The sequence below is a fragment of the Aythya marila genome (genome assembly GCF_965140915.1).
Source record: "Aythya marila genome assembly, chromosome: 3".
Classification (NCBI taxonomy): Eukaryota; Metazoa; Chordata; class Aves; order Anseriformes; family Anatidae; genus Aythya; species Aythya marila.
In genome coordinates, this window is record NC_139044.1 from 12,577,661 (window position 1) to 12,601,662 (window position 24,002).

Below are 24,002 nucleotides of genomic sequence, written 5' to 3' on the forward strand. Positions count from 1 at the left end.
CCTGCCCGTAAGCATCAACCCTACAACACAGGGCAGACCTAAAGCTCATTTTTTCCCCCGGATCCGGCTGCCTGGAGGCTTTCAGGTAGAGCTGGAGCTAGCCAGCAGAGCCAGCCCCCAGCTCGCTCCCCAGAAGCTCCCCGAAGTGCCAGCAGCTGCTTTTGCAGTCACAGGAGAAAGCCTGCAAGGGGCTGCATGGTCCCTTTGAGGCAAGCTCAGTTTAGATCCAGACCCCAGCCAAGGGACATTTGGCCAGCCTTCCTTCCAGCCTTCAGTGCTGTAAAACCCCAGTTTTTGCCCGCAGTAAGGCTAAGAGGGTTGCAGAGATGTTTGCCTTCTGCCTGGAGAAGGGAGCTCGAGGCTTTCCCCTAGTACTGGGCTTTACAAGCTGGTAGGAGAGAGCTCCTGCTGCCAGCTTGTGCTCTGGCCCCCCAGCTCCGGAGCTGCCAGATGGGGAGAGAGCAGCCTTTTAGCCTCCGCTCTGCCATGAGCTCCTCCAGGCTGAAGGAAGGCTCCTCCAGGCTGGCTGCGTGCTGCGAACAAAGCCAGCCTGAGAGCTGCTCCGTGCTTCAGCAGCACAGAGCTTTTCCTTTGCAGCAGCCTCCCAAAAGTCCCACTCTCATCTGGGCACGGCACCCGGGCCGTATCCACTTTTAGACCCTTCCCGCTGCTTTCCTGCACCTTTGAGTGATGAAGTTCGCAGCCGTTTGCAACAGGCTGGTAGCAGCATCGCTGTTCAGAGCTCTGAAAAAAAAAATAGCTCTAGCCTGGCTGCCTTCGTTACAGGGCTTGGGCAGGAAAGGTTGGGCTCACGAGGAAGGAGTGGCCACGCAAAAAGAGAGACTTTCCGTGGGGAATTCTCTCTCCATCACTTGACAGCAAGCACTCTGCAACGCAGAGCAGCTGTAACACAGCAGCCTTCACACCGTCACAGCCACCCGACTGTGCCTACCCCACTGCGACATCAGCTCCACAATAAGCATTGTTACGGTGAATTTACTGCCAGCCTGTATGGGAAAGTATCCCCACGGCTGTGTCACCGGTGTGCGGGAGGTGGGAGCAGCACCCTCTGAGACCTGAGGTCTCCGAATCCCTGCACCCCTATCCCAGGTTCTCTCGAAGGAGAGCAGCACCTAAGAGTTAAATGCGAGTAGTTTTCTTGCAGAAAGCTTTGCATACCTCATCTGCAGGAGTGTACTTGTACCCAAAGACCTCTCTCCAGAGGGCTAACACCTCTCCACCTCCTCCTGACCCTTCCCGGCCATGCAGGAGCCGGTACACCTGCGCCTCATTGAAAGCAGCAATCTGCCTCACAGCAGGGCGGCTTGAGCAAACCCTGCGCTGGGGAAAGATGTGATGACTGTAGGAAAAAAAAAAAAAAAAGCCCCAACAAATCAACTGGTCTCTGACCATCAGTCAGGAAATCAGCCAAGAGTCTAGGTGCAGCTTCCTGCAGCTGAGGCACACAAGGAGGATGCCAACAGCCCTGATCTGGGCACTGCTGTGTGGCGCAGCTTTGGTAAAAAGTAGCTCTTGCCAGCTGTGATTTTTACCCATGAAAGCAAGAGAAGAGCCAAAAGCCACGCTGGCTGGACCTCTGGATCCATGGAGGAAAGCTGGAGTGTCCAAAAGCCATGTTGCCACACAGGGCTGCGGAGCACGATGGCACTTTAAAGGCAGCTTGGAAAGCCCTTGGCTCGCAGCCCTGCTCCTTCTCCCTTCCACCCAGCTCTGTCACTCCGAAACTGTTGGCATCCCCTGCCAATGACCCTCCGGATCTCCACATCGGGAAAATGATTTCCAGGCCGTCAGCATCCTGATTGCATCAGTACAAAACCCATCAAAACCTTTCCAAATATAGTCAGAGGCATGAGCCCTCCATGAAGCCAATCGAGTAAAATACGCACCAGGCCACACTGTTTTCTGTAAGGGACATTAAAAAGTTAGAACAATTATCAGTCCGCAACTGATTTTTCCAAGTATCCTATCTCTCTCTTGCATGCAGCATCCAATCCCCTCCCACAATCTCCCCAGCAACTTTCCAAAATAAACAGATAAATAGAGAAAATAAATCAGCCCCCATAAAAAAATTCAGCCAGATTGGTTGAATTTGGGGGCAGCTTGTAGAGATTGAGCTTGGAATTGTATTTTTTTTTTTTCAGGGAGTCTCCAGCTTTGCTTTTTAATGCATTGAGGCTGAGAGGCAAGTTGTCTCTTTTCCCTGCGATACACGAGCTCAGAGACGAAAATGCCAGGAAACGAGAAGCAAGGGAGAAATTCTTAATTCTTAATTCTTTGTGCTGTATTTTTTTTAACATCTCTCCTCCTTGTTGCTGCTGTCTCCAGATCGTTTCTCTATCCCTACCACCTGTTTTTTTTTTTTTTTTTTTTTTTTTTTGCCTTGTCTTTATTGAGAAGCATCCAATTCTTCTGTAAAATGACTGTTGGGAGGATAAAACACCGCTAACAATCCTTGTGCTCCCAGGTAGGCTGGGAAGGAAGAATTTGCCCAGATCCAAGGGTTTCTGTAGGACAGGGCTTGCTCTCCTCCCTGCCTGCCTGTTCCCGTTTGTCCCTTGGGCTGGTAGCTCTGTGGGGGTCACCTACATGGTGGGATGTGCTCCTGGGTTCTATGGGGGGAAGGAGCAGAAGGCTTCGAGAGAGCAGAGCTCCCCCCTTCCCCAGCTCCCCGCACACATCCAGGGATGGAGAGGTGGGAGAAGTCCCTGGGCACGTGCATGGGGAAAGGGCTGTGGCAGCTTAATTTGGGCTGGAGGCCACCTCGGTGTGCTCCATCCATCAGCTGTGTGTCTCCATCCCTCAGCTGGGTGTCCAGCCCAGGCTGGTGGAGGGTGGTCATCGCCCAGAGGCTCACACCGCTGACTCTAGAGGGAGCCGGACGCCGGTGCCGAGCAGACACACAGGATTTTAGACCGCCAGATCTCAGGAAAGACAATCTGAGCCCCCCGGGCATGCAGGGCCTGGGCCACCTGCCTGCAGAGCAGGGTTAGCCACCCCTCCAGCCCCCACCTCATCTGCCTCCTGCGGCTCCCCAGCAGCTCTTCGCAGCAGCAAATCTCACTTCTATTTGTAGCCAGGTTTCCTTAGGAAGCCAGGCGTATGAAATCACACTTTCCATGTCTGTCTGTCTGTCTGTTCGCTCCCCTCACCTCCCCCCAGTTTCAGCTAAACTTGCCAAAGGGGTAGAGATAGTGGAGAAGGCCAAGTCCCTACGAGCTTCCTGAAAAGAGCTGGAGAGATACCTTTCATGCACTGGCCAGGAGCTCAGCCCATGTGGGATGCCACAGTCCCAACAGCACCCTGAGCACCCCGCTGCAGACCCAGGCACAGCCAGGACATTTGTGAGCTAGGAACACGTGTGGATCATGGCATCCAGCACTTGGGCTGTTCTAGGTTATCCACAGTGCCCGTATCACATGCCATTTGTGTTGTCCAAGAGGAATGGGTTGGTCCTCTAGAGATGCCCATACCTTGGAGGACACTGGGCTTTGTTACAAGGCGTGAGTTTCGTTAGGATGCTGGAGAAGAGGGGCTTTTCCCCCAGAAGCCAGCAGGGCTGTATGGACCCAGCAACAAAACAGAAAACCAACTTCTGTCCTAGATGTGATGCCAGGAAACTGCAACCCTGAAGGTCCTGAGCAGAGAAAGAAAGGGTTGGACAGTCAGAGAAATGGCTGTACCTCTGTGGCATCATCACGGTGCTGTGGGGACTCCTGAGAGCAAGGACACGAGCCAAGTCCATGCTGTGCTGGGTACAGCAGTGCCAAGAGAGCAAACCTGCTGCAGCCTGGCCAGACCCAGATCAGACATCTCAGGAGCAATTTACAACCGAAGACCTCAAAAAGCTCAGTGAGAGTTGGGTAAAGAAGCAGGGAAAAATTCCTCAGCTTATCTCTGCTAGTTGGTGTTGGCATTCAGGGATGCGAGGATAGAGTGAGTGCATCCTCAAACATCTTGAATGCAAACCCTGGCTCAGGGGAAGCTTTGAGCTCCCCAGTTCCCCAGCATTGGCTTTGGAGTTGTTTATGCTTCCAGAGAAACAGGGCTGGTGGGTATGAGAGGGTTCAACTTTCCTGGGGAGGTGCTGGGGGGGGATTCATGGCTTTACTGGTGGGTTCTGGCTCTAGAAAAGCTTGGCTGTGCCCCCATTTGGTTTAATTGCTGGAAAAGGGGCAAAGTTGCTCTTGAAGAACCAGCTGGAAGGAAAAGGTGAGAAGGAGACATGTATCAGATGCACCCAAGCCAGCACAGCTGCCTCTCTTTGGCGATGCCCACTGCCCCAGCCACACAGCCCAGCTGTTTTCTCCCGGCTGCCACCACCATGCCAACGTGCGGGCATCCCAGCTTCCCCTATCCGAACAAAAGCACACCTCTTCTCTTCGGGGCAGCGAGAAAGAGCACGAGAACACCACCGGGAGAGCACCCAGAGGACCCCAGCCTCCCTCGGCCCCCGTTTCCATCGCCTGACTCCCGGTTTTCCAGCACCCGGGACGGGAGGAACGGCTTCAAGAGAAGCGCCAGCGAGAGGAGCCCCCGAAATCAGCCGCTCGCACCCACACGCCCGTGACCTTGTGGTTTTACTACGGCTTTCCTTTCCAGGCTCGGGTCCTCTCCCTAGTGCTTGCTGCATTTCTCCAACGCCTCGGCCGCTCGCTTTTCGCCCCGGAGACGGAGCCGAGCGGCGGGCACGGCTCGGCGGGGAGGGAAGCAACAAGGCTACGATGAAAGAATTAAACTCGCGATGACGGAAGAGCCCCAGCCATGCTTCCACCTAGACAAAGCCTACGTGATGAGCGCTGCCGAGCGCCAGCCCTTCGGGGAAAGGCACAGCCGCTCGGGGAAAAGAAAACGGGGATTTTCGGCGGGGCTGCAGGTGCCTCCGGCCACTCGCCTCGGGACCCCTTTCAAGGCAGAACCCCCCCGGGGCTGGAGGCAAGGCAGCCCGGCTGCAGGCACCGCCACCCCGCCGGGCGGAGGCACGGCTCCCCCCGGGGGACGATGCCCGTAAGACCCCCGGCTGGGGGGGGAGGCTCTCTCCGGCCCCCTCCCCGCTCCCGCACGCTCGACCCTCGGGGTGAAGGGAGGCACCCCCCTCCCCGCGGGCGCGCCTCCCGTCGCGACATGTCGCGACTGGCCGGCGGGGGAGGGAGGCGAGCCCCAATCGCCTCGCCTAAAGGTAAGGCGGCTGGCTTGCAAAAAGCATTCCCGGCTCGGGGAAGGGATGTGGGAGGGGGGACAGCAGCATCCCCCAGCGGCTCCCCATCCCCATCCCACCTCCCCCCATCCCGGGGACCCCCCCATACAGCTCCCCCCCGATGCCGGGGAGGGCAGGGCGAGGGCCGGGGGGTCGCGGACCTACCTGTCGGGGGGTTTGGGGAGGGGAAGAAGGGGGGGGGGGGGGAGAGCAGCAGCCGGAGCCGGTTCAGCAGCGGCGGGGCATCGCGGCGGGGCGCGGGGTGGCGGAGCCCCGGTGCGCGGCTGCGGCGGCGGGAGGGCGGGCGGGAGGAGGAGGAGGAGGAGGAAGGGAGGGAGGGAGGGAGGGTGGATGAAGGGAGGGAGGGAGGGAGGGAGGGAGAGAGGGAGGGATGGAGGGAGCGCACACACGCACAGCCCCCGGGATGCACTCAGCCAGCCCGCCCCGCAGGCAGCCTCCTCTCCCTCCGCATCCCTCCGGGGGCTGGGAGAAAACCGCCGGCCCTCCTCCTCTTCCTCCTCCTCCTCCTGCTGCTGCTGCTGCTGCTGGAAATATTTCCCGATTTCCTCCTCGGAGCGAGGGACTTTGAAAGGCAGGGCTGGCTGCGGACCCACCCCCGGCCGCCCTGCCCGCCCTGCCCGGGGCAGCCCCCAGCCCTGCCCCGCTTGACCCCGGGTCCCGATCCTGCCCCCTTGCAGCTTCCCGGGGTGAGCCCGACCCCATTTGCACCCTGCAGGACAGAGGGAGCTGCTGGCAGGCGCTGCCCCCCCCGTACGCCCTCTCCTTCCCCCAGCCCTGGGTTAGGAAGCCCCAGGAAGGATGGTGCAAGGGGTGCCCGTGTTGTCCCCATTGCTATTGTGGGGAGGCAGCGGGCTTGGGGTGTCCCAAAGGGCCCTGGTTTGAGGTTCACCCCCCCCCTTCACATCCCCAGCATCATGGTGTTTGCACAGGGCTGTGGGTGCTGTGGGGCTGTGGGGTGACAGGCTAGGGGCCTGTGGGTCATTTAGCATCCTCCCAGGACCTGTTTCTGGCCACCTCCAGGCCAGCCCCTGAACCTTCCGAGCCTTCTGTCCCCACAAGAGGGTCAGTGGGTTTGGGAGGCCCCGCAGGAAGCCAGCAGCCCCAGCCAGCCCGGAGGAGATGGACTTGGTGCACCTCAGGTTGGCCCAGGCACCCTTCCTGTGGGCAATTCCCCTGCCGCCGCGCCTGAGCGGCTCCTCCACCCTCCGCTGGCTCCGGCGAGGAGCAGATGAACCCGTTGTCCTGCCCTCCAGGCAAAACTGTGGGTTTAGGAACTTAAAATAGGACCAAAGCTAATAACCCTTGCACTGGTAGCCGCAAGTACCCGGCGACCTTGTGTGGCCCTCCTGCTCAGGTGTAACATGAACCCGGGAGAAGTAGAGCCACTACTGCAGCTCCTGCCCCGTCCTACACCTTCTCCCCCTCATCCAGTCCACCTGTAATTTATGCCACTGCTGGCTTGTTTGTGGACTTCATTTGTGCTTTTATTTATTTCCTTTTTTAAATTTTTATTCTATTCTTTTCTGGTGGGGAGGGTGACATTTCCACATCACTGTTTTCTGCCAGTGGGGATGGGAAACTGCATTTCTTTGGTTGGGATCTGGTGTCGGACACGGATAACATCCCGACACCCTCTTTTAAAGCTCTTTGTGATGAGGTGACGAACCAGCAAGCCAGCTAGCTGTTATTGGCGTTACAGCTGCAATTGGTATGTAGTTCTGGTCTCACTTTAAGAGCTTATTGCCTACACGCTGGATGAACATAATTTCCAAATCACTTGGCTTAGAGAAGACACTTTTTTTGTGTCCAACAGCTAACTCCGACTGTCAGCCTCACCTCTTTTAAACTCTTCAGGGGAAGAGCACAGTTGCATCTGGCCACGCGTGGTGATCGGATGGGACTTGATTCTCCCACCAGGGTGACTGATGTAGAGGGAGCACAACTAAATGGGGCACCAGACCCGGCTCCGGACCTGGCTGTGTCTCCCTGGTGCTTGGTTTGGCAGTGGCTGCGGGATGCAGGGCGCTGCACAAGGAAAGCAGCTCGCCCGCAGCAAACACAATCCCTGCTGATGCTCCTTGCCCCGCACGCTGAAATCTAATCGCTGCAACGGTAAGCAGTGCAGCTCAGATTTTAATTAGCTGTCAGCCGTGAAGCTCTCCCGAAAGCTCCCCGTTTCCCTCGGTTGTGTTGCTGACCTACTTCCCAGCTGTCTCGCTGAACACGGCGCACAACTCCTCGGGAGCACCAGGACGCTAGCTCTGCTAGCTGGCGAGCTGCTCCCCAAAAAGCCAGGCACTTCCCCAGCCCACCTCTCCCTGCCTGCCCCCAGGCATGCTCCTCTCTCCCAGTGCCTCCTGCCCAGACCCTCGGGAAGGCTGCTCCAGCCTAAGGTTGTTTTGGGACATCTGTGGAACAGGGGCTGAAGAAAACCAAAGTCTGTCAGCATTCATGGTGGTGCTCGCTAGCCCATGCAGTTCCCTGCCTTGTATCACCCAGCTTAAACCATGTGAGACAGCAAAGGTGAAAGGAGATGTGGCGTTATCCCACCCGTACCAGAGAGCTGCCTTCATCTGCTTGGAAAGATCTTGATTAGGAGGGATGTGAGGCTGAGGGGCTGGCAGAAGATATCTCCCCACTCTCCAGACCCTCACACACATCTTTCCAGGCGCATGCAGACCTTTGTTTTTCAAAGCCCCCGAGTGAAAGGTGGAGCCGGGCTGTGAAAGAAAGAGTCTAACTCGGGGAGTATCTCCCTTTCCTTTCCTGTCTCTCTTTGCAGCCATGCAAGCGAACACCTACCATTGCAAACACACTTACAACCACTAATTAGCAGTCACAAAATCATGGAGCTTCTTCTGCCGGTGCTAACGAATGGTTCATTCATTCATTCATTCATGCACACCCACAGCTCTCTCCGACAGCAGCCCGCATCTCTCTGCAGTCGCTGGAGGAGGTTTCTGGGTATTGTCTACATACACAGAGCAGAAAGACAATCCCTCCCTGTGAATACAGGAGTCACTGGGCTGCGGAGCCTACAGGACAGAGTGGTTCAGGCCAACTCTCCACTCAGTACTTTGTGAAGACATGAACTCCTGCATGCTTTAGAGGAGGGGGACACAACCCCCCAGGTACTCCTTGTGTGAGAAATTCCTGCCTTAAATTCCCTGTAAAAGAGTTGAGTGGCCAGGGAAAGGGCAGTCTTTGGCCCAAACACAGCACAATCATCCATCCTACCACTCTTTCTTGGCCTTATCTGGAGCATCCCCTCAGTGGGATGCTTGGGTTTCTGCTCCAGCTTTTCTGGGTTTGAATAATGCTGGAGGATAACCAGTGAGCCCTCGTCGGTTAGTGCTTAGTCATTTCCGTCCTTGCTTTTCTTGAGTCCCTCAGGAGATGCCAGGGAGATCCTGCAGGAGCATATGGGATGTCACCTCTGGCTTGCCATCCATCTGTCACCGTTCCTCGCTGCAGCAGTCCTGAGCGCGCGCCCGCTGAACCTTCGCTGGCTCCTCTCTGCATGTTCTTGGCAGGGACCTAGAGATCCCTGTGAGTTGTATTTCCAAAAAAGATATTCCTAAACATAGTTTCCAGCAGTCTGAGCATTCACTTTCACTGTCACCTTCACACCTGCCTTTGCTGGCTGGAGGATAAATCAGGCACTTAGAAATGTGAGGGGTGGCGTGGGACACAGTGGTGAGTAGGAAGGGCAGCTCTGTGCTGTACATCTTCTATTTCTCTTTAAGATCTCCAGCTTTTTCACCGTATCTGGTACAGTCTGAGGTCTGACGATCCCGGGGAGCTCTGAACACGCAGCAGTGGTCCACTGGCCAGGCAGAGGGCTTAGATGTCGAATGTGTCTTTTACCCCTGGAAAGCTGAGTGCTAAGACCCAGGGAGAAAGCAATATTCAGCGAGAGCATTTGGGTAAGTCTGTGAAAAATTGGCAGCTTATGCTTTGCTCTCACTGCGATGCTCTGGGAGGCTGCAGAGGTAACTTGAGAAACTCTGCTAGTGCCACTCACCAGCTTTCCCTCGAGTGCTCTACTCCGTGTTTCACGGAGGTTTAAATAAAAAATCCAGAGCATCCATCGGTGGGCAGAGCACTCAGCAGCTTGGGAGAGCTTTTTCCTGGAGGAAGGGTTGATGTGTGGCAGACCAAAGAAGGTCTTTGCACGGGAAACCTCCTGGCTGGGTTGAAAGCAGAACTAGCTGTAGATTCTGGGGATGGATTTAGGGAGCCTGGGAACAGGCAGGGCTGCAAGTATTTTGCAAACGTCTAGTGCGCAAAACAAGACACACGCTTTGAACGCAGCCCCAGAATCCCACTTCTCCTTTGAGTAGAAACTCAAAAGCCTTCTGGCAGCTGTCATTTGTCTCAGCAGCACCAATATCTCACTCCCGTCCCTGTTCCACAGGCCAAAACCGCCTCCTAGCCTGAGTCACTGGAAAACGAAGGACCAGATGTCCCCTGCTTGACTGCCTGTCCCTTAACATCTTTTCCCACCAAAAATAAAAAAAAAAAATAAAAAAAATCTTTAGCTGTTACAAAACTGCAGAATACAGGAACTAGAAATGCAGATGCAAGGTCAATTAATTGAAATAAATTTCCCAGTGAAAGCAATAGCCTGGGGACTCAGCTGCCTCCAGAAGAGCATCCTGCAAGGGGCCCTGGAGGAGCAGTGTGCCAGCTCTGGGACACCACTACAAAGGAGCAGGCACGAGCACTCCCTGGTTGAAGCACCAGCTCTTTTCACAGCCACCCCAAGCCTGCCCTGGCCTGGAGAGAACCTGGCTGAACAACAAGAAAAAAAAAATCCCCTCCTCTCCCCCAAATAAAACAAAAACGTAATTAAAATGTAACTGATTGGTGTGTTCTCCGGGTTTGCCTTCTGTTTTTGAAACCCCAGGTTTTCGTGTTTTCCAGTTTACTCGGTAACCAGAGGAGAGTTAAAAAAATAATGAGAGAGATGAAATATTGGCATGTAACCCTGTGCCTCTAGGAGCTGGGACTCGAAGAAAAAAACAAAGCACAAATACCACGGTGATGTGGCAAGACCTGGAAAGCTGTGCATTGCCAGCTGAAGACTGCGTGATGTTTCCTCGGCATCTCCAGTGTCACATGAGGCCACCACACCCCTCATTTGATTTTAATGCCATGTTCCCATGGCTATCAGCTGGCAACCAGGGGTAAATCAGACGTGGTGCACGGCTCTGGCTGCGGCCCCTGGTCGTGCAGGTAATTTGGCCTCCTCTGCACCATCTGCCTGCCAGCCCCGAGCCAGGCTGGGTGCTCCAGGGAGAAGAGACCTTTTCATTAAAAGCGAGAAGGGACTGACCTCAGCTGCGTTGGAGCACCTTATTTATATTTTATTTATATATTCTGAGCTGAGAAAGCAGCTGGAGCACCTTGCAAAAAACCCATCCCATTAGACAAGAGGATGTGAAATGACTATTCTTAAAGGGAAGCTGGCTGGTTTTCCCTCTAAGGGGCTGTAACGGGTGCTGCACTGCCAGGACGGCCTGAAATCTTCCTTTCCTCCTTGCTGCTCCAGCTCTGCCTTCCTCTGCCTCAGCCCTGCCTCGTCTCAAAGAAAGAGGGGAGAAAGAGAAGAAGAGCAGATTTAACTTCCAGATAACCTAATGGCTATGTTTTTTTTTTTTGTTTGTTTGTTTGTTTGTTTTGGGGTGGGGTGGGGATAAAGCCAGGATTTTGGAGAAATGAAACCGCACTGTTTGTGAGGCTGTGTTCTCCGTTCAAACCCCACTTGCCAGCCCTGTTCCCCACCTGGAATTTCAAACCTGGCCTCTTCCTAAGCTGTTTAGAGCCCAAAGGCTTTTGCACAGCTTTCCAGATTGCGCGGTGCCTCAACACAACAGCAGCTGGTACTTTGCCACCCACCTCTTGGTCAGAAACCCCCAGGTCTCTTGCGAAAATCTGCTGCTCGTGTGGGGAGCTGTGCTCCTGGCGAAACGGCCTGAGTTGTGAGGCTGTGCTCCTGGGTTTGTGAGTGCAGAAGGGCCACGGGGGTGTGTGTGTGTGTGAGCGTGCGCATGCGTGCAGATGTTTCCTAACGCAGATTGTGCAAGCCCCAACTTCTTCCCTCTGCGCTTCTGCTTACTCAGATGAACTCTTGCTCTCCTGCGAGCGCTCCCCATCTCCTCAGCGGGTGAGACAGTTTCCTGCACGTAGCTGTCAGCCCGGGAACACAGGCTGCTGCGGTGCTCGTGCATGTGCAGGCTGGAGACTAGGGAGCAGAACAGAGCAGGGACCTGGGGATTCACACGTGCCCCGGCTCTGAACCTGAGCTGCTGCCGCACCTCCTGCCCCACCAGGGCTTTCCTCCTTCATTTAACTCCCTTCCACATGCATCACACACACTAAGAAAGCTTCTGGATGCTGCTCCTTCAAGACACCAGTGTGCTATTTCTGGTCAATTTGAGCCAGGGCTGTTGACAGTGTCTGGCATTTTACTTGCCATCAGTAGACTCCAGAGTTAACATCTGTGTTTATATGAGCAGAGGCATCAGGAAGGAGGGCAACAGCTGCAGAGCCACCAGTGGGAAGAAATAAGAGAAGTGAGAGATCTAGAAGACCTGATCCAAGAGGAAACATTGCAGGAACTCAGACCGTAACATCAAGAGAAGATATATCCTCACAAAGCTGAGGGAATAGGTGTTTCCCACTCCTACTATCTATAAGATAAGAAGTCAGGAGGTTAAATGACAACCAGGGAGCGTGAAGTTTGACATGAGGGTAGGTTAATCAGTAATGGCATGGCCAGCTGGATTGTCTGCAGAGAGGGAGAAGTCACGGGAAGACTTTAAGACCTGGATGAGCAAACCTCTTTCCAGATTAGAGTGTCAGTGGCCCAGCTCCCAGCATCATCTCATCAGGAAGGTGTGTCTGACAGGTGAACGAGCAAGAGACATGCGTCATTAACTCACTTAGCAACCTCTTCTGATAGCTTTTTGTGTGCACACACAGACATCTTGAAGCTTACCCAGATGCTCTCAGGATCTGGTGGCGCAGGAAGGCTTGTGTTGGGAACATTTGTCTGGCCACAGCAGTCCTTCTCAAATCCTTCACTCTCTGTCCTGTCCCACTGCCAGCTACAAGCTGAGGAATGCACACAAATGGCCTGCCCCTGCCCAAACTGCAGCACCAGGACATTTCCCAGAGCAGGGACTAAGTGACATCCACGCAGGTGACTAACCTTGACTTAGGGCTACCTAAAATGCATTGCGATGAAATGGTGCCACCAGACACTGATGATAACAAACAGAAGGGTAATATATATGAAGCTGACTGTCCCTGGACAGTTACAATCCTAACCAGATAACAGCATGAAAAATGGCAGAAAAGAGAAACATTGGATATAAGAAAAGCAAGGGACTAGCTTAATTGCTGGCCAAAGTAGAAATTACCAAGGCAACCATATGGTGTGTAAGAAATAAGTGTATACAGACAGCAAACCTGGGACCAGCAAGGAAAGTGTAAATATGGGTGGATGGCTTGTCTGGAAGGAGATGAACTTGGTAAAGAAGCAGGACCTGGGAAGAATAGGAGGGACAAAGACAGAAGTAAACAGAGACAGAAGGCAAAGTAAAGCAAATAAGTAAATAAATAAGTAAATAAGACAAAGTAAAGTAAGTACCATACTCAGGACCTATTGGGCCAGGGCTGTTGTTCAGCCCTGTGCTTAGTTGTGGCAGCGAAACATCAGCTTTATTAAGGTTGGAGTGAATCCTGTCTTGTTCTGTAAGTTTCCATAGGCCGCACACATCAAGGCACGTTTCAAGATAATCACACTATCTGTTTCAAAGAGAAGAATGTTAAAGTTGGGTATGTTTTTATCAACAGGGACAGAAAATGACTAGCAAACACAAGCAGTGGCACAGCTCAAAATGCTTACAGACTTGTCCTGTTTTGTAGCATTCCTCTAGGTTTGTGCATCAAAACACGCTTAAAAACAGCCTGCTTGGCTATTTTTAAAGTACAAAGATTTAAACTAGGTATCTCTACATCTGGAAGGTCCAGAGGTTTTCTAGTGCCCCACCATGGAGGTACATTTTCAGGCATTTTAACGCATTGAGGCTCATAACAGGCACATGTGGCACAAGGTGCATATCCAGACAGGTTTGTCCCGGCCTCTGAAAATCCAGGGACTGTGACCAAATTATGGATCCTCAGGTAGGTCTTTGAGATTTTAAAATGGAGATTCTCAAGTGTCTAGAAAGGTGTCGATTCATTTTATGAAGTACTCATGACTTGTCCTGAATCTTACTCAATGATTGTTTGCTGAACAGACAAACCATTGCCAGCTAAGCACATTTTCACTGACAGACAGTAAAAGCCTTTATCTTCTTTGATAAGGAAATGTTGTTTCTTGGAGCATCTAGTTTCCAGAACCAGTGGCAAAAAAAGTAGTTCTCTCTTTCAAAACGAGAGAAACTTTTAAAATCCATTTGCTTTCCAAGCTGTGCTGTGGACTAGGTCGAGCACAGATTGCAGCAGCAACATAAGCGCAGGACATCACGCAAGGGTCTGCTGTGGTGCTGGGGCTCATTTCTTTGGTGCTAAACCTCTGGGTAAAGTAGCTAGAAAGTTCGAGGAGAACATCTTTCACAGCTGTATATCTGTCTTTTTACAGCATGAATTGACACTACCAAGAAGATTTGGAAGGCCTGCTAGAATGTTTCCACAAAGACTTGGCTGAGCTGCAATTTTGAAAGACATAAAAGGGAGGTAAATTCTGGAAGTTAAACCTATATTAACCCCTTAGTCAGGGTGGGGTTTCTGCCGTGTGCCAGAACATGGGTATAACACGTGGCTGACATCTGAAAGCTCTCACAGCAGGCAGCAGAGCAGCAGTAAACATGGTTATTATGGACGGTCAGTAGGAATGAAGACCTACTTATCCAGCTCAAGATGGGGCAATCCATAACATCTGTCTTGCTCCTGAATTGGGCATTCACCCTGGACAGGAGATGCTTTCGGAGCCTCGCTTCAAATAGCTATGCTCTGAAGAGCTGGCTAAATCCAGGAGGTCATCTTAGAATAATATTTGGCGGGCCGAAGTGACTTAACATTTAACATGTTTTAAAGGACCATATGGAATAAGTTACGCCAGAGTAAAACAAACACTTGTCTCTCACATCCAGTGTTATTGTTAGCAACTTATTTGACTGTGTGTATTTCTCAGCAGCGACAATGACTCACTAAATAACAGGATAATACCACGGATCGCTCGCATGTTGCGGTCTGCGGCCACAGGAAGGGTTTTACTTTTGCTGTGTACATGTTGGCAGCCCCGGCGCACTAGCAGCAAATCTAAATGTTTATTGCCGCATCCAGTGCAGAAGCACAAGGCCTCTCTGCTTGGAGCCGTTCTGTAAGCCAAAGGGAAAACGCGGGGCATTTTTAATGTCACGCTTACCAAACTGCAGCCAAAGCAATAGGCTGTGAATTGGACACCAGGAGAGGAGATGTCACCTTTATTTTGCTTTCTTGTTCCCAAGTGTGGATATGGTGATCGCCAATGCTGGCAGTCAGCATGGGAGCAGGCTGTTCCAGAGGAATGGGCCTTGTGTTCCCTGTCTAAGGCCCAAACCTCGCTGCGGGTTGCTAATTTTGGACACGGGCATCAAAGCACACTGACTTGGAAGGGTGAAGAGGTTGCAGGGCAAGAGATAAGAGTGGTCCCTCAAACCCTAGACCTGTGCAGAAAGCCAAGAGAGGCCAGAGCTGCCTCAGATGACCAACCACATCCCTTGGCTGCTCCAGAAATCATGCAGGCTTCTGCCTGAGGCCTGACACCATGAGCCCCTGCTTGAAACATGGTGGTTTAGCCCCCTCCATCACCTCCACCAGGCTCCTGCCCTGCCCCTTGCTTCCTAATGCTTGTTGGATCTCTCAGACCAAATTCGGTGTCTGTCAGATCTTCCTGCAGCCTGGGGGACCTCACAGCCTGGAGGAACACTTTCAGGTGGGTTTCAGTGGAAGATCCAAGCCCACCTGCCATGGGGTTGAGGGCTGCACAGGTAGCCCAGGAAGGCAGCAATTCCCCTTCTCCCCCTGGGCATTGCTGCAGGGATCTATCTAGCTGACAAAGATGGCACCACGACCCCAGACCAGTCATGTTGCAGAAGAAGGGTATCCAATACATCCCAAAGTAGAGAAGAAAGCAAAAGGGGAGCATCCAATGTGCAAAGGTTTCCAACAGGGACTCAGGTAAGCCTTGGTGGTGGGGATAGAAAGGCAGCAGTAGCTGTGCAGGCCACATTCCTGCCCTTAATGCATGTCGTTATTTTTCCATTTTCACATTTTCCTCCAGCTCTCCGCTTTTGCTTATGTAAGAGGAAAAGAAAAACAAGCCAAGTTGATGTTCCAGTGAAAGGAAGGACAACTCCGCGAGAGAGCAGGAAATGGTGTGTGCTGGTGTCATATGGGATTAGTCTGCAACCTCCAGGGCATGCTGCGGTCTGCAGGACAACCTGGGAAACATCCCAGGGACAAAACTGATGAAACTCATCCTGAACAGGATGAAGGGCTTGAAAGCACCGGGAGACTGGGGGGCAGGAAAAAGGCTTTACACCTCATTCCGTATAGCCTATTCCCATGGGGATTAAAACAACCCAAGCACTGAAAAAGTCTATACCCAAACAGCACTCCTTGGCAGAAGAAGCTCTGGAGTGTTTGTCTTCTTTGGGTATTCACAGACGAGCCATTAATCACTGTTAAGTGAGGGGCACGTGTCTTCATGCTGTATTTTTCCTGAAATCCAGGCATTTTCTGGAATCCCAGTTCTGTGAGTGTCTCCTTCCTACCTCTGCCCACCTTTCTGCAGAAGGAAACACGCGGAGTTTTCTGGAGTGCAGCATGTGGCTCTTCTCTGCTCACACATTTGGAAAAGGCCCAGCTAGAGACATCAGAAACTGAAACCTGCACTTCATGTTAGCAGTGTCAGAGTTCAGCATTCCAGGGATTTGGGAAAGATCCTAAAAGCAAACATCCCAAACTCAGGAGGAAGTTGAGCATTAAATGCAAAAGAAATCCAAATATGTTAAAGTATGGAAACCAAAACAACTTCTTCTTTGCCCTGCAGTGACCCTATGCAATAAGAATACAATTGTGATTAGATCACAGCAATGGTTGGAGCCCTAGATAAGAATAAACTGAGTTTTGAAGACCTCCAGACTTACTGCATTGTTTTGCCATGTTTTTCCCCCATGCATTGCCAGAAAAATACTGAGTTCCTTAAAGAATGAATTCAAAAATGAATGTCAACTCATAAATTGCCTGATTTGCTTGTAAATTGGCAGAAAACACCAGCACTGCGTAAAACTGTCATTTTGCTGCCTCCTACCACAGCAGTACATGGAAGATCAGAGGATGAGAGGGGGCGATAATGAAACCTCCTTCTGTTCATAGGATTAAATGCTGGGTGACAGCAAGGTCCTCTCCAAAGTGTGTGACCTCACCACCTGTAGGCAAAGCCCTTCCACCATGCAGGTGTCTGTGCATGGTTTCTTCTGGCTTTTCCTTCCTCTTAACTGAGAGTTCTCCCACCCCTTTCTCTAGAAAAATCCACCTGTGCACCTTAGATGGAAAAACTCTGACCTCAAATGCCTTAACCTCAGCCAAAACCTTGTTGTGTGGCAGAGGAGGACCTAGAAATGCAGTTGTTTTACCAGGTGACATCCTTCATCCACACACGTAACACTATGACTCAGTTTGTTGGTGAGATCCTGAGGACCTGAAAGCTCACTGTCACTCAAAGGCATTAAGGGCAACTCATGTTATGGGATGGAAAGTTAGGAGTAATTCATGTCTCTAAGTGACCAAAACGGACAACTGGATTTAGACCAGATGAGGTTGATTTACTCACCTCTTCATACTGTGCAGTCAGCTATTTTATACCAAAGTTTTACAAAGAGGAAAAAGCCTGTGAAGCTGAATTGCTCACAGTTTAGCACTGCGACACCAAAAAAATAAAAATAAAAAAACAGCAGTGCAGTTTCTCTAAAGCACAGATATGTAGAGGCATTCTCATTTTCCACATGAAATTCTGCTGTTATGCAAAAGGATTGTGGCCACATGTGCATAAAAGATGCTGGGTGGATTTGTGCAGCCATGCATGAGATGGCAAGCAGTGAGTGCCATGGGACACACGGCAATATTCACAGCCTGCAAACTCAAACTTTTCCTAAAATACCTTTCCTTCTGGAGGAGTGCCTGGGTTTGTGAGTCCCCTAGTGAAACCCTCCCCAGGTTGATCATTGTCCTTTATCCTGAAGATGAAGAGGAGAGAAAAGCGAGGTAGTGTTTTGGGAACAAGAAAGCCAAATAAGACAGCTGCCCATTTTCATGGGCTGTTTTTTGCAACATTACATTCTTTCAGGCCTCTGTTCCTCAGGCAAACCAGATTTGAATTGGCAAATGGGTCTGCAAGTGTCAAGGCTGGGAACAGGCAGGGCTATCCTATAAACCCTTTGTCCTAGAACAAAGGCAATAAAAAGTATCTGGCCAGGGAAGTGGATCAGTCTGTCAATGTGTCCCCAGAATCTGCTCCAATCTTCTGACTCATTAGAGAAAAGACAGAGGTGGTTTCCAGACTCCATCCTTCAAGGAATCACCATAAAAACGTTGAAGTCATTGGAGGGGGGAGAATGCACACTGGGATCGCTGCGAGTCAGAGCCAGTTTGTAATATCTTTGCCAAGTGACTTCACGTTGTAGCCCTCCTCTGCGTGATTTATGCTGAGGACTGTCTCTCCTCGGGCATACCTCACACCACAAGCACGACTTTCCCCCTCACACAAGAAACTGTGCTCAGGCACCAGGACAGCACGTCCTTGCTCACTCCAAGTGCCCTCGTGGCCGAGGCAGCTTCCCCTTGCCTGCGGCCTGCAAGGATGAGCACCGAGCTGGGCCTGATGGTGAGGAAGAGGAGGGCTCCCCCTTCCTCCTCCACTTGCTCCAGCGAGGAGCGCTGTGTGGGAGGACCTCGTGGCGGATGCTCGGAGACTGCAGCGCTCGTCGTGACTAGTTGCTTGCAAAAAACACGCTAGTGATACTACTGCGAGCACTCGATTTGACTATTTATATTCATGCCTAGTGCCTTGGAGTGAGATCCTGTCAGCTTCACACGAGGGACCAAATGAATACCAGCAATACCCACGACTAATCAACAGCAAATATTAATAACAGCTAGTGTGCTGATAACAGTAATAAACCTTAGGGATAACACAGCCCGCCTGATATTGATTTTCACAGAGTGGCACACAAAGGAGGGGTCATTTGCAAGGCTCTTGGGCAGCTCTGCCAAACAGAAAATGGAAGCAATCCCAGTAAGCAAGGAAGACAGAAGCGTCCTTTTATTGTAATAGCAAAAAGATATATATTAAAAAAATCGTTTTCTATTGGCTTAGTAGCAATTATTGGCCACAATTAGTTGAGGGTTCATTTCTGTATGCGCATGTCAATAGAGAAGTGATATGTACTTGTCATAAAAAATAAAAGCCTGGCACAGAGAAATCTCAGTATAATTGTATTTCCTTTCTACCACATGAAAAGACACCAGGCAAAGGGAAGATGTGCAGCTCAGTGAGTGTGAAAACAAGGATTGTGGGAATATCCATGGAAATGCTTGCAAAATAAGGGGGAAAAAAAAAAAAAAAAAAGTATGCACAGACTACTACGGAGTTACAAGCAAATACTCCCATTATGTTCTCCTTATGTAATGACAAGGGAAAGCATTTTCATTCATGAATGGAAATGCTTATGACATTTGTGGTCTAGTAATTTCCCTTTACAATCATCCATCATCATATCTCTGGAAATCTCTGACAATTTCAGTCATATTCCTGATATTATGTTCAGTTCTTTCTGTGTAATTTCACTTCACCTGCTCTACTGTTTTTTCCAGTCTATTAACCACCTGAAAAATGAGAAAGCTTTACCTAGCACTTTGCAGTGGGAGTATGAGTACTGTGTTATAACACCTGAAAGCACACAAACTGATATGCAAGTGCCATGCTGTAGCATTTAAAGAAAAATCTTGTGTTTAACTGTACCATCCAAAAGCAACACGATTTGGAGCCAAGGCTACAAAAAGGGTTTTTGATGTGAGTGTGTGTGTTCTGTGTGACAAAACGCCTCAGTGAAGAAAACCTTTCTGCCAAGGGTATACTTTGTTTTTTTTTGTCAGTGCCCGGCTCACAGACCGAACATATTTCCCTGTGAGTTTGAAGGAGAGCGATTACTTCTGTGCTTTGGAAATATTCACAATAGCACACAGCTGTTTTTACCGGGGTCGACTTTCACAACACTGTAATGATGGTTAAAACCGTACCAAAAATCCTTGCACAGGATGTAATCAACCTCAAATCTGCAGAGAAACATTGAGAAACTGCCTTCGAGTGCCAAGAAAAACAACAGCCGTTTACAACAGGCTCTTCCCGATGTCCACTCAGCTCAAGCCACACGTCAAGCAGGACATCTCAAAGCGAAAGTAGGGCAGACTAGAGAAGAAAAGCCCCTTGACTATTTTTAAGATTTTTCTAAGTAGTGACACAAAAAGGCTCAGGCACTGGGCGCCACCACCGATCCCTTCTGCCCCTCTGTGCACCAAGGCTCCAGCATGGGTCAGCCTGCGAGCCCGCATCACGAGTGATAAAACACCCGTTTTCCAAGATTTTTTTTTTTCTTGACTCTTTCAGACACTTGGAAAGTTTCTGTCCCTCCAGCGGCAAAGCTGTTATATGTCATGTTCCTCGCTCTGAGAGCTCGACTGCTACGCCGCTGTTAGAGCCAGCCCATAGCCCCAGATTTACGGGGTTTTCGCAGGATGCCTTTCTAACCAAAAAACCTAGGTGTTCCCGAGAAAAGCTTGAATTGATTTTCACTTACCCCAGCCGCGTCTCAGCCGTTGTGGGTAAAGCAGAATGGAAAAAAGCCCTCATATGATAGTGTCTCTAAATTTACCAGAAAGAAAGGAGCTGGGGTGCTTGTCCTTTAAGTGTCTCTAAAGATGGTTTGCATAGCTGGATCTCAGCTTATCTGTGCTTTTCTGCTTTTGCTTCCATACATGGATCTGTTCCCAACAGTAACTTCAAGCTGTCGAAAAGAAGCTATCTGGCAGCTTTCAGCTTCATCCAACACATAAATGAGCAGAAATAAATAAATAACGATCTTTTCTGATGGCTCCCCTCTCCAATTTGCACCTCAGAACCCCTTTTTCTTTTTTTTTTTTTCTCCCCAGATTAACTTTTTGCTGTTTTTTTTCCAAAGTAATTCCTAGGTGGAGGCAAATAGATATGACCAAGTCCAATTTTTCTCTTCCCTTTTCTACAAGCTCACATAATTTTATTCTCAGAAATATCTTTTTTGTTGCTGTTGTTGCTTTGCTTATAGGTCAGGGTTCTGGGCGTTTATGACTTGGAAGCATTTCAATGGAATATACATCATGTCTGCAGCAAGGGAAGGTTAAGAGTCAAATTTTTGGAGAGAGAGAGATTATGGAAGAGCCACGTGACTGCTCCCGGATTAGCAGCAGTAGCAGAAGGAAGCATTCCTCTGATATTACAGTAGCCACCGTGGGACGTGCCTGAAACACTGAAGAGTGGAAGCTGCAGTTTGGAAGCTCCTCACAGATGTGTTTGGGAATAAATCACTCCTCATTCTCCTTTCCACCCCTCCATTCTCTCTACGTTTCAGTTTCAGAAAGGGCTGATATTGGGCAAAATTATTATTATTATTTTTTTTGCACAGGGAGCCCTGTGTCACAAGTCAGGAAACTAGTCAGATAATTAACCTTAACTCTGCCCTTTGTTACCTCTGCTGTACAAATCGGAATGTTAAGGACTCCACTGAAAGAGCTGGACTGATTATATATATAATTATTATTATGCATTCTGGTGACAACTGCGAGCAAAGAAGATTATGGGGGACCTAACTGACTGCTTCAGACAAGACTCTCTGGGTGACAGAAAATGAGTGAAAGACATATTCAGGCACTTAGATATTGAAGGTTGAACACAACCAGGCCATTTGTATTGACAAAGTCACCCTTGAATCTGGTGGGCTTGATTCACTGCAGAAGGAAATCCCTGGTATATTCCTCCATATGAATGACCTTGTTTCTTTGGGATTTTGCCTAAAAAAAATTTGTTGAACACTTAGCAGAATAAAAGTTTTGATAAGGTCTCGGCAGCTCCACCTCCACAATTACTGATAAGCGTTGAGTTATGTTACAAATTTCCTGATTAAAGGTGATATTAACCTAAGTGTTAGGGCTAACCAAAATGAGATAAGAAAATCAAGACTGTTGGTTTCAATTCATTGCAGAAGTGTCATCCTTATCATAAAGGCAACGTTGAAAACCACAGGTATACATAACTTAGGAAAAACACATGTGGCTTTGGGTACTTGTAAAAAAAAAGATGATAACGCAGCACTCTGAGTTTGGGTAACCACAAGGCCAAGGGGGACAGGCTGTTTTCTGGCTTTGATCTGCCCTTCTGCACAGCCACTGCATGTCACCCTCCGGATGAACAGCACCACCCTCTTTGAACTCAGCCCTCCACAAGATTGGCCAAAAAGCTTTTCATATTTTCCATCAAGAGCTTTTCCATTTGTCCCTGCTAGGAGAGGTGAAGTTTGTGTCAGGGCATGTGGGTGATAAGGTGAAAGACATTTTCCTAAAGCAAAAGAAAAAATGGATGGTGGTGTTACCATGTACCCAGTGGAGCACAGGGAGGTGGAAATAAATCCCCACTGCCCTCGGTGCCCATTGACTTGTTTCCTTCTCCCCGGTCCCCCTATATCAACCCTCTGTCCACCCTGGGTCCCCAGCGCCAACCTGACCCTGTCTCTGCTGCAGTTTTAAGCCACCAAAGAGGTGTTGAAGCCTCTCTTCTGAATATCAATGTGAATTTCACAAGCGTGGTTTAAATATAGCTGCTTGCTTTCCTGGGAGACCCTGTAGCAGTATTCTCGCTGCAGCAAAAGCTGCACCATATGCCCAGCATTCGCAGCCGCTTCTCAGAGACCGCCAGGGACTTGTTATTCCGTGCTTGGCTCGCACGCTGTTCCAAAAGAAAGGCTTGCCGGGGAGAAAGGATGGAGGGACAGACTGCAGCTGACGTATTTCACACATTCAGATGTGCTGCTCAGGTGCGCCTATGCAGCGTTACACGCTGTGAGGGCCGGACACAGCTCTGAGCAACCTGATCTAACGTGGAAGTCAGCCTAGCTCCAAGCAGGGGCTGGACCTCCAGAGGTCTCTCACCACCTAAATTATCCTGTGATTCAGCGAGAAGCTCGGCTTAAAATACAGACATATGGCAGAGGCATAGTAAAGAAATATGAACACTTAAGGCACCTGGGTCAATTTCTGTCTTCCTCTTTTTTTTTTTTTTTCTTCTTTTCTTGTTTTGTTACCATTTATCTTACAAACTCTTTGAGCGTGGTCCATCTCTCATGTCATACACAGGGCTTGTCTCCAACGTCACTTGGACTTTCCTGCCCTGCAAGTGAAAAATCTCCCTTTTTCCTACGGCAAACTGATTAAAACGCAGTTGGGCCCGTGCCCAGGTAAAGCAGAAGAAAGTCAGGCAGCCGTTCTTTCCTTGTGTTAAGTATGTAAAGCTCTGCGAGTGAGTAAGCCTTTTTCTGTTTAGGGTAAGCAAGGATGCCTCAAACCTGGGGAGTGTCCAACTCTTAGCCATCATTAAGTGATTGTGTTTCACCAAGGCATAAATTACGGCGCCTTCAGGACAAAGCTAATAGAAAAAATGCTAATTAGTGCTAGTCAGAAATGTTCCAGTGGAACATTTCCCTGTCAGAAACTCTCCCGATTAGTCAAAGTTGAAAAGTTCCAGGAGAATGGGTTGGTCTCGCTGAATCCCTGATACAGCATGGTGGGCTAGGGTGGGGTGGGAGTAAGGAATGAGGGAACTCATCAAAACCCTCTTGTTAATCCCCTGCCAGCATATCTGCCTGGCTGCAGGCCTCATGGCAGCTGTAGGGACCGGCGTTTGGGGCAATCTGCCATGCAGACCACGTGCTGGTGACTGAGCCCTGAAAACTCTTGGTTCCTGGATGGCAGCACTAAATACAGAAGTCAATGAGACTGCTTGTTTTCCCAGCTCCCTTATTTGTGCAAAATGACCCATCCCTGTTTCCAAATTTGATACTCCAGTGGCTTCAACCAGAACTTATGTGCTCCTGAAAGATGAGGCTTGGATTTTGTTCTGGGATTTCTGCTGGAGGAGAAGGAGGAACTAGCCTGATATTAGCTGTGTTTACTTGGCCTCTGTTTTCCACAGGTGTAGCTTATCTGTGCTCTCCTTCCCTGATGTGTAAAACCATCACGCAGTGCTTTTTTTTCATCTCACACTTTCCTGCCTCCCAACAGAGCCACCTCTGAGGCTAGAGATGTGACTATCACCAGCCCAGTCCCTGTGATATCCAAATCTCCAAACCAGCCTCAGGGGCTCCATTTCCACATCCCTTGGGACACTTACAGCTCCCTGGCCAGACTGGCACTGAGCACTGTGCACCTGTGGTGGCAGTCAGAGGGTTCAGCTGATACCAGCACCTCCTGCACCTGCACTGCAGGACCAGGAGACCATGCATGTAACCAGCAGCATGCTTAGGTGGTGCATGCCCTGCTGCATACTTGCTCCTGGCTCTGCTAACTCTTTCTTTGCCCCACTCCTTCTGAAATCCTCCTAGCTCTTTGTATTCCGTTTTTTTTTTTT

The 24,002-nt window shown here is 50.2% G+C and overlaps 1 protein-coding gene across 9 annotated transcripts in view; it reads right to left on the reverse strand.

The window, feature by feature from the left end:
• The window catches only part of SLC8A1 (solute carrier family 8 member A1), a 101,142-nt gene extending 80,873 nt beyond the window's left edge, over positions 1 to 20,269 (reverse strand). For 7 of the 9 annotated variants that reach the window (XM_082756248.1, XM_082756247.1, XM_082756243.1 and 4 more), the window contains exon 1: positions 20,149 to 20,269. In XM_082756248.1, coding sequence (XP_082612374.1) covers positions 20,149 to 20,201 — 53 coding nt within the window. In that variant the 5' untranslated portion in view covers positions 20,202 to 20,269. Of the gene's footprint in view, positions 1 to 5,380; positions 5,490 to 11,137; positions 11,158 to 20,148 lie in introns of those variants that run through there. The other 2 variants (XM_082756246.1, XM_082756245.1) reach the window with 2 other exon arrangements.
• Positions 20,270 to 24,002: the final 3,733 nt, after the last annotated feature.